The sequence below is a fragment of the Hevea brasiliensis genome, chromosome 12, assembly GCF_030052815.1.
Source record: "Hevea brasiliensis isolate MT/VB/25A 57/8 chromosome 12, ASM3005281v1, whole genome shotgun sequence".
Classification (NCBI taxonomy): Eukaryota; Viridiplantae; Streptophyta; class Magnoliopsida; order Malpighiales; family Euphorbiaceae; genus Hevea; species Hevea brasiliensis.
In genome coordinates, this window is record NC_079504.1 from 5,485,454 (window position 1) to 5,504,864 (window position 19,411).

At 36.5% G+C, this 19,411-nt stretch overlaps 1 protein-coding gene and 1 pseudogene across 1 annotated transcript; one reads left to right on the forward strand and one right to left on the reverse strand.

The window, feature by feature from the left end:
* The first annotated feature begins 306 nt into the window (after positions 1-306).
* On the forward strand, positions 307-10,561 carry LOC110667263 (uncharacterized; annotated as a pseudogene).
* A 143-nt stretch (positions 10,562-10,704) lies between these two features.
* On the reverse strand, positions 10,705-16,462 carry LOC110667264 (uncharacterized). Its single transcript, XM_021828059.2, has 13 exons — positions 16,114-16,462; positions 15,662-15,836; positions 15,452-15,532; positions 15,068-15,150; positions 14,868-14,983; positions 14,642-14,752; positions 14,272-14,381; positions 13,674-13,986; positions 13,506-13,583; positions 13,360-13,410; positions 13,165-13,254; positions 11,327-11,404; positions 10,705-11,126 (listed from the first exon to the last, which is right to left on the reverse strand). The coding sequence occupies exons 1-13, from the start codon at positions 16,121-16,123 to the stop codon at positions 11,076-11,078; spliced, it is 1,347 nt and encodes a 448-aa protein (XP_021683751.2). The 5' UTR covers positions 16,124-16,462; the 3' UTR covers positions 10,705-11,075.
* Positions 16,463-19,411: the final 2,949 nt, after the last annotated feature.

Genomic DNA, 19,411 nt, shown 5'->3' on the forward strand with positions numbered 1-19,411 from the left:
AATGAAAAACTTATTATTTAATTTTTATATTTTAATAAAATTAATTATTTAATTTTATATATTAAAAAATATATTATTTAATTTTTATAAAAGTTTTCATTAAAAAATATTTCTATTAAAATGCATAGTGGATGATTCTTTCATTTAAAAAAAAGAAACTAAATAATTTAGCATAAATTTTTATAAAAATTAAATAATTTATATTTTAAAATATAAAAATAAAATAATTAATTTTATTAAAATAAGAGAATAAATAGTAATTCTCACAGCGAATTACGGGGCGCAGAGGCGCCTCTTGATATCCATTACCATTCACCAGTCATTAGAACCTTCATTCCCTGCGCTATCGCGCCATTCACTGTGTAGACGAGATAAACATGTCGCGGCGTTTCTCTCACAACAATAAGTCACAACAAGAGTGGAGCAGCAGCGGCACCAACGGCAACAGCAACAGCAACAGCAACAGCAGAAATTTCTCAAAAAACCAGAAAAAATTCGTACCCAGAACTCAAAATCCTAATCCCAATTTCACGCTCTCAAATTCTCTTAGACAATCACATTCAAAGCAATCCGATGCTGTCGTATCAGCATCTACAGCTAATAGTGGCCAAGCGTCATCCAGTAGGGTCCGGATGGGAGATTGGGTGTCCAGCAGAACAGCAGCGGGACCTGAGGGTGTTGGCAATTTCGTAAACTACTTGCGGCAGGATGAGGCTGTGGCGGCTGGGCTTGGCGCCGAGGAAGGAGGATTGGATCCAGTGGAGTCGCAGAGAGTTGTGGATCTTTTGAATAGGGAGTTGTCTCGGTTGCTCAAGTTGAGCCCTAGAGAGTTCTGGAGAGAAGGTACTCTTTCACTCGGACAATTATCTTTCTCTGTGTTTGTTTATTTTTAGTTTCTTCCTGTAAGGTTGCTTTGTTCTGATCAGATGTCTTCTTTTTTGTTTCCTTCAACAACTACCATTATTTCTGCTGGTTTTCAAATTTTGGAGGGCTTTAATACGGTTTGGCTGATAGTTTTGCCTGTAATGAAATACTTAAGATCACCTTGTGCAATGCATCGAGGATTTATACAGTGTTAAGGACAACACAACCTACCATTATGCCGAGTATAGAAACAACATGAGATGTTCCAGCCTTGTGCAGTACTGTTTTAACTAAGACTAAAAGATTGTCATTATTATTTTCTTTACCCTTATTTTGAATGCAAGAAATTCATTTTTATAGCCTTTGTTTATGTTCATTAATCTTGCTATTGTTATTGTTATTACTTGTTATTTCTCTGGTTTAAGTAGTGTTCAGGTGGGAGCTTATTCTTCTTCTTTTTTTTTTTGGAATAATCACTGTTTTACGCTTATCCACATTTTCTTAGTGGCTAGTGACAATTCCTTGCCTGAGTTTCTGGATAGCTTCCTGAAATTTAGGAGTAGATGGTATGATTTCCCACATCGTGGAGCTATGGGCATCGTCGCAGGTGTCATTGTTGGAGAGCATGAATTAAGTCGCCGTGTTTTCATGGTATTGTATCGCATGTAGGTTCCCATAGTCTATGTTAGGCTTTTATGTATCTTTCTTCATTTTCGCTAATTCATTGTTTTAAATGACTTGATTTGGATGCTTTGTTGTTGCAGATCTTCAAACAGGGATCCAGGCGCTCGGGCTGCTGATACTCTTAGTTCAAGAGATCATGCAGGTGGGTTGTCTCACTTCGCCATGCATAGTTTTCGTAGAAATGAAGGAATTTATGCTGGAATGGTGAAAGTGGTTCAGCTGATCCCAAAATACTCTCTTGCTCAATTTATATTTACAAAAAAGAGAGTTTTTTTTTTAAAGACACTTGTGAAGGAGTCAGAATCAACTCAACTCAACTCAACTAAGCCTTTATCCCAAAAAATTTGGGGTCGGCTATATGGATTCGCTTTCTCCACTCTGAACGATTTTGGGTTAAATCATCCGAAATGTGTAATACTTCTAGGTCATGTTGTACTACTCTCCTCCAAGTCAATTTAGGTCTACCCCTTTTTTTCTTTCTATCCTCTAACCTAATGTGCTCTACTTGTCTAACTGGAGCCTCCGCATGTCTACGCTTCACATGACCAAACCACCTCAATCTCCCTTCTCTCAACTTATCTTCAATTGGCACTACTCCTACCTTTTCTCTAATACTCTCATTACGGACTTTATCTAGTCTAGTATGGCCACTCATTCACCTCAACATTCTCATCTCTGCAACTCTTATCTTAGATGCATACGACTCTTTCAGTGCCCAACACTCACTACCATATAACATAGTTGGTCGTATGGCTGTACGGTAAAATTTTCCTTTCAATTTATTGGGAATCTTACGATCACATAAAACTCCCGTGACACGTCTCCACTTTAACCATCCAGCTTTAATCCTATGACTAACATCCTCCTCACATCCCCCATCTACTTGAAGGACAGAGTCTAGATATTTAAAGTGATTACTTTGAGGCAGTATCACTCCATTCAAACTAACTCCTTTCCTATCACCAGTTTGGCCTTTACTGAACTTGCAATGCATGTATTCTGTCTTCGTTCTACTTAACTTAAAACCCTTTGACTCTAGAGTACTTTTCCAAAGTTCTAGTTTTCTATTGATTCCTTCTCGTGTCTCATCTATCAGAACAATATCATCCGCAAACATCATGCACCAAGGAATACTCTCTTGTATATGTTTCGTCAGTTCATCTAAAACTAATGTAAAAAGGTAAGGGCTTATGGCTGATCCTTGGTGTAATCCAATTGAGATCGGAAAATCTCTTGTGTCCCCTCCCACTGTGCGCACAATAGTAGTTGCTCCTTCATACATATCTTTCAATACTTGTATATACCTAATAGATATCCTCTTTTGTTCTAACACATTCCATAAGACTTCTCTTGGAACACTATCATAAGCCTTCTCCAAATCAATAAAAACCATGTGTAGATCTTTCTTCACATCTCTATATTTCTCCATCAAGCTTCTAATGAGAAAGATCGCTTCCATAGTTGAACGACCGGGCATGAAACCAAATTGATTGAGAGAGATAGAAGTATCATGACGTAGTCGATGCTCCACAACTCTCTCCCACAACTTCATAGTATGGCTCATGAGTTTAATTCCCCTATAGTTTGAGCAACTTTGTATGTCTCCTTTATTTTTAAAAATAAGTACTAAAATACTCTTCCTCCATTCATCAGGCATTTTATTTGAGTTTAGAATCTTATTAAATAATTTAGTTAACCATGCCACTCCCATATCTCCCAAATACTTCCACACTTCAATTGGTATTTCATCGGGTCCACAGGCTTTACCCACTTTCATTCTCTTAAGTGCTTCCTTTACTTCTAAAGATCTAATTCTTCTAGTATAATTCACATTCTTTTCTATTGTTCTATAATCTATATTCATACTGTTACCATTTTGACTATTATTAAAGAGATCATTAAAATAATTTCTCCATCTTTTTTTAATGTCCTCATCTTTCACCAACACTTTTCCTTCTTTATCCTTAATGCACCTAACTTGATTGAGATCTTGACATTTCCTTTCTCTCCTCCTTGCTAATCTATAAATATCTTTCTCCCCTTCTTTAGTTCAAAGTTTCTCATATAACTTTTCAAAGGCCTGTGCTCTTGCTTGACTAACTGCCTTTTTTGCCTCTTTCTTTGCTATCTTGTACTGTTCATATGCCTCATTATTATCACATTTAGGTAATTTCTTATACCATTCCCTTTTTCTCTTCACTGCCTTTTGTACTTCCTCATTCCACCACCATCTCTCTTTTGAGGGTGGTCCATGTCCTTTAGACTCTCCAAGTACTTTTCTAGCTACTTCTCTAATATTTGATGTCATCTGTATCCACATATCATTGGCCTCCATATCCAGCTTCCATACTTCGGACTCGAGAAGCTCATTTTTGAACTTCACTTGCTTTACTCCTTTGAACTCCCACCACTTTGTTCGAGCTACACTATTTCTTCTGACCTTACTTGAATTGTTCCTAAACTTGACATCCAAGATCACTAACCGATGTTGACTTGTTAAAGCCTCTCCTGGAATGACCTTGCAATCCTTGCATAGAGCTCTATTTCTCTTCCTAGTTAAGAGGAAGTCGATTTGGCTTCTATATTGCCCACTTTTAAAAGTCACTAAATGTGACTCTCTTTTTATAAAGTAGGTATTTGCTAGTATTAGGTCATATGCCATAGCAAAATCCAGGATGTTTTTTCCCTCCTCATTTCGACTGTCAAAACCAAAACCTCCATGAACATTCTCATAACCTTGTCTATCACTTCCTACATGCCCATTCAAATCTCCACCAATGAAAACATTCTCTTCATTCGGTATGCTTTGCATTAAATCATCCATATCTTCCCAAAACCTTTGTTTACTCTCACTGTCTAGTCCTATTTGTGGAGCATAAGCACTAACTATATTTATTATTTCTCCTTCTAGTACTAGCTTTACTAGTATAATTCTCTCTCCTACTCTTTTCACAGCTATTACTGCGTTTTTCAATGTCCTGTCTATGATTATGCCCACTCCGTTCTTGTTTCTCTCCTTGCCAGTAAACCACAGTTTGTACCCTGAATTACCCACTTCCTTACTTTTCTCTCCTACCCATTTAGTCTCCTGAATGCAAGCAATATTCACCCTTCTCCTTTCCAAGGTATCCACAAGCTCCATTAATTTTCCTGTAAGGGATCCAACATTCCAAGTACCAACCCTGATCCTCCTCCTATCCTGCTCCTTCCTAATTGGTCTCCTTCTATGATATCTTCTATTGTTTTCTATGTCTATCTTGTGTTCTGTTCCACTATTTATTTTACTATCTGTCCTATGGACTAACTTCTTTACCCACACCCGTCCATGATGTGGGAACCCTTGCTCACTTAACACCACACCCGGGCGCCGGCATGGCGCGTCGCTTTCGGTTAACGCCCTACACCCTTGCATATTTCTCACTACACCCGGGCTTCGATGTAGCGCGTCGTTAGTAGAGGACGCCCTAACGTTTATATCATTTGAATCCATATCATAGGGTGTGACGAAATTTTTACGCTGGTTGTCACCTACCGCAACCCTCCTCCTTTATCCGGGTTTGGGACCGGCTAAGCGCAAACTACTTAGGCGGAGTTAAGGAGTCAGAATCAGCAAATGTAAAATTGCAACTTTGCAAGCTAATGTATCCTAGGCCTGCTAGGATCCAACTGTTTCAGGCCCAGACTTTTATTAGCTTAGGATTCAACTGTCTTACTGTCTTTCGTTGTGCATTTTGTTTACTAATTCTGCATGTAGTCCTTTTGCAGGAAAAAAGGTTTCTTGACATTCCTAAGTTGTTGGATATATGCGCCATGTATGGCCATGAAAATGAAGAATTATCTCAATTGCTGGTATGCTTATTGACTCTACCTTACACTTTAATTCTTTGATTGAATAAATGTTTTATTTTGTTCAGTATACCATTAATGATTCTTAACTTGGGCTCTAACTAATTTGGATGCTTAAAATTTGTTGTCTTCTGTTGTTTACCTTCTCCAAATTGGAGGCCTTTGGTTTTTAAATTGGGACTGTTCACCTTCTATTGATTCCCAACTTTAGCGTCGGATGAAAGAGAATGTCAGAATTTAATATTAGTTCTCCAACTGTGATAAACATAATATCATGAGCTTCTTAACAGGTAACATACTCAAAGTTGCATTTCTTTTGGCGGGCATCAGGTTGGCAGTGGACTTGCAACAACTAATTTCAAGATTTGTTGACTTGTTAATAACTTAAAGTACCTGAAATTCCAGTGATAAAAATGGATCATTTTCCCTCAGCAAGCATATATTACTTCATCACTTGAAGAGGAAAAAATTGTCATGGAGATGAAAATGTCTTGCTGCCCCTTAGATGTTATAGCAGGACTTTATTTTTTTGCTTCATGTATTCTGTTGAAATGTAATGAATTTTTTCTCAAACAATGTTTGTTAAAATTGTAATTAAAGTGCCTCTTTTGATGGATACCTATGAAAGTTGAAATTTCAGAAGTTGGATGTAGTGGGCATCTCATATTATGTGTGTTCATGCTTACATGAGGATTTTCTCTTTTATGCCTAATTGAATTTAAATGCTCTCTCTCTCTCTCTCTCTCTCTCTCTCTCTCTCTCTAATGATTTCCCCTTAGGTTGAAAACGCTTTGCAAGCACAGACTGGGATCCATGATAATTTAACTGCTGTCATGTCGCATTTTCTGGGTATTGTTCACACAATGTTTCAACGTTGCATCTCATCTTTGGAGGTAAATTTTTTCAGTTATATCCTATTCTACCTCATGAATCATGTGTTAGGTTGAATAGCTGCATGTTGATGTGTTGCTAAGGGAATATTTCCACATTTGAACATATCTTGTATCTGTTCATCAATTAAATTGGTTCCTTGGAGCCCTCTTGACTTTATTATGCTTGAACAATTCTACTTTTAATCTGTTACCTTTGCTTGTTTCTGTGGAGCAACTCATCAAATTGTTTTCACTGCTCTGCAAGATTTTTAATTTTTGTATGCTAGATAATGGATATTTCATTTGTATAGGGAATGCAATAGTCTATACCTGCAGTTTACCTACTGAACCACCATTTTTCAGTGTACTCGGCTTCAAGTAGCCTTGTGCTCAATGCTCATGCTGTGTTCAAAGTGATGAACTTTTCATTTTTAAGGGTAGCCTCTAATGCTATAATTTGTGTCACTTTTTCTCTTTATTTACTTGAACCAAAGCTGGTCATGTGTTAGTTGTGAGAAGCAGAAGAGAATTTTGGAAACTTGAAAGCTTTGAACTCATGTTCATTAGTAATAGGCGGACAAAAAATTTTGTTGCGTTAGCCTTGACTTTCTTGTTTTGGTGGAGTTTATCCCCTGTAAGTCTACATAAAATCTTATGCAACTCATGATAAAATTTTTCCACGTGACATCATAAACAGGCTTTATTTTCCTCTGCAAGCCATGAAGACCTTGGTTCTAGTTCTCTTCATTATGATTTCTTAGAGGTAAGTTTTCTATTGTTTCTTTGGTAAATTTACTACTTTTTTTACCCTGCTCAATATTGCTCTCTCTTTCCCCTCTTTTTATTTTATCCTAAATGAAAAAGATAATAACAAATTGGTGTGTGTGTGTTATTTAGTCAGATCCATTCTTGTGATTCAAGACCTATTCTGTTCTCATTGCAGGTGATGGACTTCATAAATGATGCAATTGTTTCCATGGGTGCTTTTGTTAATGCATACAAACCAGCAGCTTTGTTCTTTTCATGCCCTGTAGAAATGAGGTACCTGTTTACATGTGGAATTCTTTAATTTATATAAGTGGAAAAGCCAGAAATTGTTTTTGGCGATCAAAGAATATGCTTGTGTTATGGGAGTTGATTGTGTCTGGGACTCTGGGTGTCCTCTTACAAATTTGTTGATGTAATGGCTTTGTTGAGTCAAATATAAATTATCTGGAGAAAATTGAGGATATACTGTTGCCATTAGAACTATGCTAGGCCAATACTATGCATCTCTCTCTTTTTTAGCAGATTCTTGGCAAATTTGGCTTCATCTCATACCAAAGTCATTCGTCTTTGCAGTCATGGGAATGAGGAATTGTTGGTCATGCTTGCAAGATTGCATGATACTTTGCTTCCATCTTTACAGCAGGGGTTCCGAATTATCTTGGCAGGAGGAGATGATGGAATGATATCAAATATTGCTGTTAGTTTGAAGATGTTATCAATGAGAATTTGCAAATTGGGTTGGAAATTATTGGATATTTGCTATTTAAGCAATGAAGTGTTCACAGATTGCCTGACCATTCCAGCTATAGCAAAGATGTTTCCAGCGAAAGTTGAGGACGCTGTCATAAGAGCAGATATATTGATTCAAACCTTTAGGGAGATCAGTGGAGCACTGCTGTACATCCAAGAGAACCAGAATAGAAATACATTTCTTCAGAATCTTGATAAGAGTTACCATCTAATGAACAGACTGCAGAGCTTACAGAATGCTGGTGAGTGCCTGCTTTACAAAGGTTTTTTTTTTTTTTTTTTTTTGTGTGTGTGTGGGTAGAATCAGGTAGATGCATGGACATGGATATCATCATGGTGCCAATGTTACTTTGTTGTCTAATATAATTTTGGAGACAAGTAAATAATTTTTTTCTTAAAAAAAATCCTTTTATGAGTTTCAAATATATTGTAATTTTCAGGGATGAAAATGTCAAGTGTCTTGGGAATTAGGACTAACATAAATGAGAACGGTTTTGCTGCACTTCATTTGTAATTACAAAGAATTTATTATTACTAATGTCTGTACTTGCACACCTCATAGTAATGGTTCTTGCTCAAGATAACATTGACCCATAGATGAAGGAAATGTTTAAATGCTTGCTTTGAAAATCGAGGTGCTATTTTTATGCAGTTCAAATATTCTAAAAAGTGTAAATAAATGTATGGTCAGCCTTTGCAATAAACAAGGTAACTTGTATTTATGGAAATGGTATTGTGTCTCTTCTCATGGCAGAAACATGGGTTAATTGTTGTGGTTTTACTTGTGCGCTGACACAAAAAAAAAATTGTCAATGTGCACAGCATGGCAAAATTATCTTCCAGATGGAAAACCTGGACTGATGGATTGTTTAGATCAGATGATAAAGCGCAGGCCTTGAATTTTTTGACAACTGCCTAGTTAGATTTGCTCTTCACCTTCTCATTTATGTATGGAAAAGATAGATCCACATAGCTGCCGTTAGTTTGATACTAGGCTTGGTTTAGGTTGAGTATATTCTTTTAAGTATGAACATTCTTTCAGGCTACTTGAGTATGGCTGTGGAACTTGGAGCTATGAAGCCATCTATGCTTATGTTTAACTTGTTTCCTCCAGGATGGATATTCATAGATGATGAACAGCTCCAGTATTTATCTGGGGTAATGAAGTTTTCTCTGAAGAGCACTGTTAAGGAGCAATCGGTTATGTCAACCTTTGTTCCAAGCAACAAAGTTGAAATGGATGAAGATGCAGCCATCAAGGAGTCCAAAATCAGTCAAATAAAGGATTTATTTCCTGATTACGGTAAGGGTTCTTAGCTGCATGTCTTGAAGTTTATAACCAGGATCCAGAAGAGGTTATACAGAGGATACTCGAGGGGACTCTCCATGAAGATCTGAAGTTCTTGGATACATCACTGGAGACCATGCCAATGGCCAAGTCTGCTTTGACCGCCAGCATAAAGGATATAGGGAAAGGGAAGTTGGTTGAATCTACACCATTCCCCTCAACACCACCAGTTCACTCTGCCAATGCAGAGGTAGCAGGTGAGCGACAATCTGAGAGCCCCTCTGTTTCATCATCATCTACAGTTGGGAGGTTTGTCAGAAAGTCTAATGATGTGCAGGAGCATTATACTCTTGATGCCAGAGATGACAAAGGTGCAGCTAGGACTTTAGCTTTGATTTCACAGTACGAGTATGAGGATGAATATGATGACTCCTTTGATGATCTGGGTTTGAGTGTTGCAGAGTCAACGTTAGAGGAAAATGAAATATTTAGTGACAAAATAAGCTCTAATTTGGGAAAATCTTCAGGGACTGGAACTGAAAGCTCTGTTCAAACTGCTTCTAATACAAAGTGGGGATCCAAGAACTATAGTTACAAGGTTGCAGGTTCAGTTGCGGTTGCAAATTCCAATGAAGCTTCACCAGTTAATCAAGCGCAGGGAGAACTAATTTATGGTCTTGGACGAGGTGGTAACATTCTTATAGGTGCAGTTAGGAAGTTGACCGAGTATCAGGAGCAGGAGCACCAGAGGGAATCTGATGAGCCCGAGACGAGAGAGGGAACGCAAGGAATCCCAGGGGTAGAGGCACGAGGGGAGGGGGAGGAAGGCTGAGGGAGTCGCATGAAGACCAGGATGACCAATCTGATGGTTCTGAGATTGAAGGGAGAGGAAATGCAGGAATTCCCTGGGGCAGGGGAAGGAGAGGAAGAGGAAGTAACAATTATAGGAAGGATAGAGTCATGAATAAGCACTTTTCTGGAGTGAATGGTTTTTAGGTGTCTCTTGGGAATTTCCATGTTCTTAGAAAGATAATTTATGAAGAAATATTTTTACAAATGCCAAAGATTGTTAGGTTGAGATATCAATAAAACTGTATAGGTTGGATGCTTTCTAAGCAGTCAATCGGAACAATCATTTCTGGAGTTGAGTTTAATTAGGAAGGGCTATTCCCACTAGTAGTTCAAGGCTCAGAAGATCTCTAGAAGGCAGTGAAGAAGATGGGTGCGGTTAATATTTTGTCCACCCCTTTGTTTCCCGTACATTGGAAATGATACCTTTTGTTTTCGGAAGTTTGTTTGGTAGATTACATTTCGGTTGGCAGAAGTATAGGTTTTTCCCCGAAGCATTACAAGTTTTGATGTGATACTAATTTTTTTTTTTTTTTAAAGTGCATTTAAAGACCATTAATACTTTTTGTCCTATAACTAACTGCAGTAACGAGTTTCGATTTGAATAAAGACATTGCTAAACAATTGAGCAGTTGGAGCAGTTGTTTTGTTGTTCTTCATTGCTAAATCATTTGACAATAATATAGTATTGAAATATTCCATTACACATTGCCTGTATATCACACTAGTGCATACGACTCCATTTAGTTAATGCCTTGTCCCTAATTGAAATGCAATCATAAATAAACAAATTAAAAAATAAAATTTATTAACATCTTCAGCCAATAATCTTTGGCACATATGATATGACAATTGGGTTGCTTTCCCCATCTAGCTCCATCTCCCTAATGCAATGACCAACAAGACGAAGGCAGACCCTGCTTATGTCAAGGGAGGGAGATTATATTTTGGCAGTTCATAAACAAATTTATTGTCGTAAAAAGAACCAACAGCATCACACAAGACAACATTCTCATCTCTGTTTAATCCAGACAGCAGCATCAATAAAATGATTCCCTCCTATTACCGCCCACACCTAAACCACAACCCTCTTAATTAATCCTGCAGATGTTTATCAAGTAGCATTAGCCTATGAACTAATTGAATTGGGCACCTCATGCCTCGTCGTCACCAATATTAATAGCAAAATGCCCAACATTTCTATCCTGGAAAATCAGAAAAACAAAATGTCAATAAAGTAGATGAAAAAGATCAATTGATAATGTTACACAACAAGTTCTAACATTAAACATGTCAAACCATCAGGCTTATAGCTGCTGTATCTCACAACAAAATTTGACGTTGTTATCGAACAAAAGCATGTAAAGGCAATTCAGTTATCTGTATCATATGAAGAAGGAAACACCTTAGACAACATCCGCTGCTTGTTCAGATATTGGGTCCTGGCTTTGTTGAGGACTGAATTTGGAGACTTGTACATCCTCTGTAACAGATACACTATCATTATAAACATCTACCAAGAAAAAGACAGCCATACACTATCATTACAAACATCCACCAAGAAAAAGACAGCCAAAAACAAGAAATTGTTTTGGTAGCACAACCAAGGAATGATAAAAGCAACACTGAGTCCAGAAAATTATATGTTCAACAACTTTAAATAGAAGCCAAACACGAGTTGATTATATTGTAACCCAAACTGTCATTTTCACTATGGAAAATTGGTCACAGACCCAAGAGCACCAAAAAAAGAACTTACCACAAACACCCTAAAATCCAAGTGCGTGCATACCACAACTCAACTCAACTAAGTCTTTATCCCAAAAATTTTGAGTCGGTTATATGAATTCGCTTTATTCACTCTAAACGATTTTGAATTAAATTCTCAGAAATGTGTAATGTTTCTATGTCATGTTATACTACTATACTCCAAGTCAATTTAAGTCTACCCTTTTTTTTCTTTCTATCCTCTAACCTAATGTGCTCTACTTGTTGAACTGGAGTCTCCGTATGTCTACGCTTCACATGACCAAATCACCTCAATCTCCCTTCTCTCAACTTATCTTTAATTGGCACCACTCCTACCTTTTCTCCAATACTCTCATTACGAACTTTATCTAGTCTAGTATGGCCACTCATTCACCTTAACATTCTCATCTCTGCAACTCTGATCTCAGACGCATACGACTCTTTCAGTGCCCAACACTCACTACCATGTAACATAGCCAGTCGTATAGCTGTACGGTAAAATTTTCCTTTCAACTTATTAGGAATCTTGCGATCACATAAAATTCCCATGGCACGTCTCCACTTCAACCATCCGGCCTTAATCCTATGACTACCATCCTTCTCACATCCCCCATTTACTTGAAGGACAGAGCCTAGATATTTAAAGTGATTACTTTAGAACAGTACCACTCCATCCAAACTAACTCCTTCCCTATCACCAGTTTGGCATTCACTTAACTTGCAATGCATGTATTCTGTCTTCGTTCTACTTAACTTAAAACCCTTTGACTCTAGAGTACTTCTCCAAAGCTCTAGCTTTCTATTGACTCCTTCTCATGTCTCGTCTATTAGAACAATATCAACCGCAAACATCATGCACCAAGGAATACTCTCTTGTATATATTTCGTCAATTCATCTAAAACTAATGTAAAAAGGTAAGGGCTTATGGCTGATCCTTTGTGTAATCTAATTGAGATCGGAAAATCTCGTCTCCCCTCCCACTGTGCGCACAATTTTAGTTGCTCCTTCTTACATATGTTTCAACACTTGTATGTACCTAATAGATACCCTCTTTTGTTCTAACACAATCCATAAGCTTCTAATGAGAAAGATTGCTTCCATAGTTGAACGACCGGGCAAGAAACGCATGCATACGACAATATGAAAACAAAATTACAACGGCATAAGCTAGATGTGCAGACATTTGCACTAGCTCTTTATCATCACAGTTCCAGCATACAAAGACATTCACTGATCTGATATCAAAAGCTATAAAAGCTTTCAGATGTAAGGAATTCAGCCTAAACTTCCGTAATAAGTAGCAGATTTATGCTTATTCTTAAAAACATGAAGACTTGTCTGTAGTCTGTACAAATATTGGACGCTATACAGTAGCACAAAGGGATAATGAAAGTTGTATAAAATGTTTTAAGAATATTAGAAAATAAGTTCAAACATCAGGAAATTGTGGGAAAATTCAGCAGTATACTCCATAAAAGGAATTAGGAACTCACCTTTTCACTACTAGACATTTGATGTTCGATGCCTTGAAGATATTTCTTCTTTGGCATGAACCCAAAGACATCATGAAGGAGGTCATTATCCTGTTTCCACAAAATCATTCATCAAAAAAAGATAAATCAACAACAATAAACATTAAATATTTGTAGCAAAGGTGAAGATAATCGGTTAAGGGAAGGAAAAACAACCTGCATGTGCTTAACGAACCCACTGCCAAGAAAGTGCTTTAAAAAGTTCAGCTGTCGAAGAATTCAAATCAGAGGAACTTGAATACTTTTCAACCACACCAAAATACTGATACAACAAAGAAAATTATAAAAAGCGGGAAAAAAACCTGTATCAGTTGAGACCATGTAGATGTCTGTAGTGAATCTCCTCCAATCTTCATTGAGTTTTCAGGGCAATAACCATACTAACAAAATGATAAAGAGATGTCATCACAAGGGCCCAAAAAAAGAATGAATCAAAAAATGAGAGGAGAAATAAATTGATAATTTAGTACCTCGAGAAACTCCAAGACATCCTTAAATAAGTTCCGCTGGCTATTAAGATCTTTCTTAGTGGATCCTTTTCCACCTGCCTCTGCAGAAAGGTTTCTTACTTGACTTAGGATTTTAACTTTCAATCCTTGTATATGTGTAAATCCTTCCCGAGATTTATTTCCTTCTTGAACTGAACCATCAGTAGAATCTTTAGGTTCAGCAGTGAACTTTTCCAAACTTCCCATCTCAAAAATTAAAGCCAGTGCTTCACCAGCTGCAATGCGTACTGATCGGTCATCCTTATCCAGCAGACCAGAAAGATAAGAAATCGACCTGCATCAAATGCAAAAATAAATAAATCAATAAAATTAAATATATGTTATTCTTGCTCAAGTTGCCTAGCACAGTGAATTTGGCCTTCCAACCCAAGAGTATTCATGGCATACATACTGCCAAACTATACCAGAACCGCAAAACTTCCATTGTTTTAACAAAGACCAGAGGCCAAAGAACATGGATGAGTTTGTGTGCAAGGAACCAAGTCAAATATTCTAGGGCCGAATACTCAGAAGTAGAGAAAAGAATGAAAGAAAATTTTCAGATCAAGAATTTACTTACTCTTGCCAATCTTTAGGATCAAGTGTCCATCCTTCCATGGTTGTTAGAAGAAAGGCCCAGGCAGACACCACTGCTGTTATTACAGGAGCAGAAGGTCTGACAGCAACCACCTAAAGTGAATAATACCGATTAATTTGTGAAGCATGACTAATAAACATGGACCCTAAAGCATTAATTGCATGAACTACAGTTTTATATATGTAGAATTAATAGATAGACACATAAGCCATAGATAGATATCATTGGCTATGATAGATAAGGAAATATATCCACCCAAAAGTTTAAGTGTAGAAGTGTGTGTGCTATGAATAGAAACGACCACACATTAATAGATGCTAACAGATGGCATAAATTGGAAACAGATGCATACGTTAGAGCCCAGTCTAGGGCGGACCAGTTGCCACATGATTTGCATTGATCGTTCTGTTTCTTCTGGTTCATTTCCTCCAACAAACGTGATAACAGCCAAACACTCCAGTAGCTATAGTCATTATAACAAATCATACAAAAAACAACAGATTCATCATATCAATATTTCCCACATATTGAAGGATAATTTACTCTCAATTTGGAAAATATTTGCATGTTATGCGTACCGATACTGTCTTTGTGGGCTCAGAGCCAGATTTAAGAGCTTGAGAAATAGGAGTGACCGAGTCTTTCAATATTTCATGCGCATTATCACCGCAGCCAACTGTCAAAGCCAATAATCCTACAAAACGGCATATCACATTGCTAAGTCATTTCAACAAAGTAAATTGTGTAAAAGAGTAAACAAGATGAACTTAAGACTAACCAATGGCATGAGATGCTAGAGCTATCTCTTTGCTTGACCCTTTCTTTATACAACCAAGGCATTGATGTAACAAAGTAGCAAATCTGAAGGGCGACAAAATAACACATGAAAACCATTCAACAGAAAATGTGCGAATAATGCATATACACTATTATACGAAATAAAAATCAATGAGGGACAGTCAGCAGAACTTCATAAGTGCAATTGATAATAAATAAAGAAGTTTGTTAATGACTTTAAAAAAGAATAACTATAACAATCAGACAAAGCAACTATGACAATCAAACAACAAGGAACACGACTTAGTCCAGAAATGGCTCTAGTGACTAGCAGTAGGCCTCACAGATATTCAATAAACCACCAAAATCTTGTCAGAGTTCTTACTTCTTTTCCACAAATTGATGCTGCATATTGCTATTGAATGCGTCAATAATTGATGCCAAAGCTTTCTCTCTTGTCGAACCCCTTCTCACCCACAAAATCAAACAGCATTCAAATCAGCTTAATTCACTAACAAGGCTCCAACATTCCCAACAGAATTCAGAAAACATTAATGACGACCCAAAATAATAATAATAATAATACTTAGCCAACCTCTTCTCATATAAAGCATCCAGAGCTTGTTCTAATAAACTATCTTTATCAAGCTGAACTTCCTCGGTCCCAAGCACCGACATGCGATCGGATTTAATAGTCGATGACGAACTCACACTACTATTATCATCGTCATCGGTATCCAACATGGCAATATTTTTACGCTGAGCATTACCTGCCAAATTTACCACAAAAGCCATAACCAAAACCTAAACATCTTCCTTTTTTATAAGAACATGTAATGATTGTGACAACCTAGGTTTTGAAGCCAATTTCGAACATCGAAATCATCGAATTAACGAGAAAATTTCCGTATTATTGCCTTTTTGCCAGTGGAAAAATTAAATATAAATTCATTATTAATAAATAAACAAACCCTAATTTAAAAAAAAATACAATTAATTGGATTCAAATTCCGATTCTACAAAAACTTAAAAAAGAAAATGACTTACGCTTTCCCATGGCTAGAGGCTGCTGCAACGGTTGATACCTAATTGTGTGTCAAAAGACGATACAGGGTCGACTACGAATCTGAGAAGTGTACGATTCAGAAGAAAAGAAGAGATGGAGAAAATCAAAACGAAGCAAAGCAAGAAAAGAAGACGACGACAGAGTTGAACCGAATGAGGATATAGCCATTAAAATTCCTGAGGTTAATAAAAGAGAAGACTTTGCAAGAGAAATTGGCATAAATAGAACCAACAAGGAGAGGGCCGAGGGGCTTCAGCTTTTATTTTCAATTTCCAGGTGGGAGGAGGTTTATTCAGATCGAGTGGTATGGAATATTCGGTGAATGTGTAGACGAGCGCATACGAGTTAATTGTGCGCCCCGTCTTGTGGCGTGTTCTTCGCCGTTCGATTACTTTAGTTTGGCCCCACGTGAGAGTGAACGAGACACGTGAAGTTTTGTTCTGACGCAGTGGCGTGTAAATGCACATGTTCAAACATGTAAGGAAAAAGGTGGATTCAAAGGATAATTTTTTATTTAAAAAAAAAAAAAAAGAAGAGAAATTACCGTCAGAGAGATTGTAGGAGGAACCAAGAAGATGCTTCGTGTAAGCTCGTATAAAATCTAAAAACCCAAGTGAATAGGAGCTTGGAATTTTCAGACGACGATGAGATCGTTGAGAACCCAAATTTTCAACCAAGCATCCATCAATTGCTGACATGCATCCAATGGTTGGAAATTTGGTTTTCGAGTCCATAATATCAATTTACTTATATTTATTTTAAAATTTTTCAAAAAAAAATTATTATTATTTTAAATATATAATTAAAAATTAATAAAAATAAAGAGTAACATTATTAAATATTAATTTTATAATTTTAAATTACATAAGTAATTATATTCTTTTATGTGTTGAAATAATAATATAAATACATATTTAATTTTTCTAAAGAGTGATATTTGTTAAATTTTATTAAATATATTTATTTATTATCAATTTTATATTTATAATAAAAACTATATTTTCTTTGTGATATTGCACTATTTTTAATGTAATACTAATAATTTTTTAATATAAAATTTATAATAAATAAATATATTTAATAAATTTTAATAAATATAATATCATACTATTAAAAAAATTGATATATATTTTATCATCTCTAATTTAATACAAGTTTTATGAAACTATTATTTATTATTATTGATTGATTTTACATTTAATTTGTTGGATATTTTAAATGAACATTTTACATATGAATTAATAGTCAAATTCCATAACTTTGATACATCATGAATCGTTTGACAAAATAAGAATTTGATCATTAAATTATTAATTAAATGACGGTATCAATTCCTCAATGTTGTCTTATTTATAACTCTCCAAGAAGATGACTCAAGTGCTGGCGTCTGCGTATCCAAAGCAGGGTCCAAGCCCCATATGGGCTGAGAGGCCCACTGGGATACTCTCCTCACTTTGGGCTTAACTTTTCTCCTCTCTAAAATGTTCTCTAACATCAATGCTGAATACCCAAAACTGAGGAGCTCACTTTCGCTTGCTTCTTGCTTCTTAACTTCTCATTGTATTTGGAATAAACAAATACGATAATCATTTTGATTTGCAAATAATCTTTATAAAAAAGAATACGTTTAGCGTCTTATATAATGTAATAGTTTATGAAAAAATGATTTAATGAAAAAAATCTAATATCATTAATTCAACTGGTGAGATTGATTCCTTTTTATGTTGAAAAAGCACTTTAAAATTATGAAAAATGAAGATGGCATGGGCTAAGAGGCCCACTAGGACACAGGGTCTTAAATTTTCTATGTCCGTTTTAAATAAATGTTTTTAATATTATTATTATTTATCTGCTTGTGAATCTAAAGGCTGACCCTAACCCATGACATGTTTCACTGAAAGGGTGTATTCATATTTTCTAATATCTAGCGAAACAAATTCTTGAAAAAGCCAAGTAATCTTGCAGCCGAACACATGGTTAAAGAATTAATGCAATGATAACCCAACATCCAGATTCCTATGTCAGAAGAGGGACCATGAAACAAAACTGATTTGACAGATAATTGATTATCCTATTCAAAGTTCAGTCCAGAACAAAGAATCATAACTTAATAATTAATAACAAGCATGGGAATGGATGGACACTCTCTGGCTCTCATTGCTCCATTCAAACTATATTAATTTTAGATGTAAGGCCCATTGTATTAAAACTCAGTTTTGGGGTTGAAAAGCCCAAATTAATTGGTCTCAAACACCCACATAAGGATTTTGGGGTACCCTACCCAACCCCCACCATGTGAGCACACTGCCCTAGTATCGGGTATTTGGTAGCAGATGAACTGATTTAAAAGGGGATCAAGTCAAGGCAGTCAAACCATTGGGAATCCAACTCCTATTCCCTGACTCAGCCTGCCTGTGAAATATAAAAGGTAAGATTAGCAGGCTCTTTTGATGAAAGAAATCGCATGGAAGTTAGTGTGAAGGTTATGACATGTGTTTTGTGGGGCAATAACCCTCTAATGTGTCAGAAATTTTAAGGCAACAACCACAATCATGCAGGGTTTGCCCTATCCCACTTCTGTTCTCTTCCTCCGGAGTCCGGCCTAAATTATTTCTTGGGGGTCATTTCCTCCCTGACAGAATTTTCAGTTTCCCAAATTCTACATAACATTGTTCATCCACCCAACTGTTCTCTTGTGTCTCCAGTACTTTTCATTCTTTCATTTTTTTTTTCCGTTTTCAGTTCTTGTTTTTCATTTCTGTGATCCTCTTGGGAGCCAACTTTTCAGATTCATGCCCTGTTTCATTCATGTTCAATCTAAGAGTGATTTTTCCAATTAAACATAGGCAAACTAATTTTGCATTAGTCAAAAGATCTCGGCTTTGTAAATATTTTTTACTTTTCAAACTTATAATAAATATCATTTCTCTCTTGCTAGTGTAGGGTTAAGCAAAGCAGCCAGGAGACACATGCTTCGGTGTATCTTGTAGTTTTCTCTATGATCCTGAAATTACATTACACATTATATTCTTGCACTGTTATTATTGTTGGAAGGACAATTTAGGTCTGCATGGGTCCTTTCCCTCTCCCCTTCCCATGAATACAGGCTTTGAAAAACAAGCTTATAGTGGGGGCTGCCTATGCACATAATTAATCGCAACAACGGACCATGACCATCTAACTACTTCTGATTCACCTTAGGTGCTTACAGGGTGAAATCCCTTTATTACAAGCCTTCTCATCTCCCAACGTCATGCATATATGTGAACCTCTCTGGGG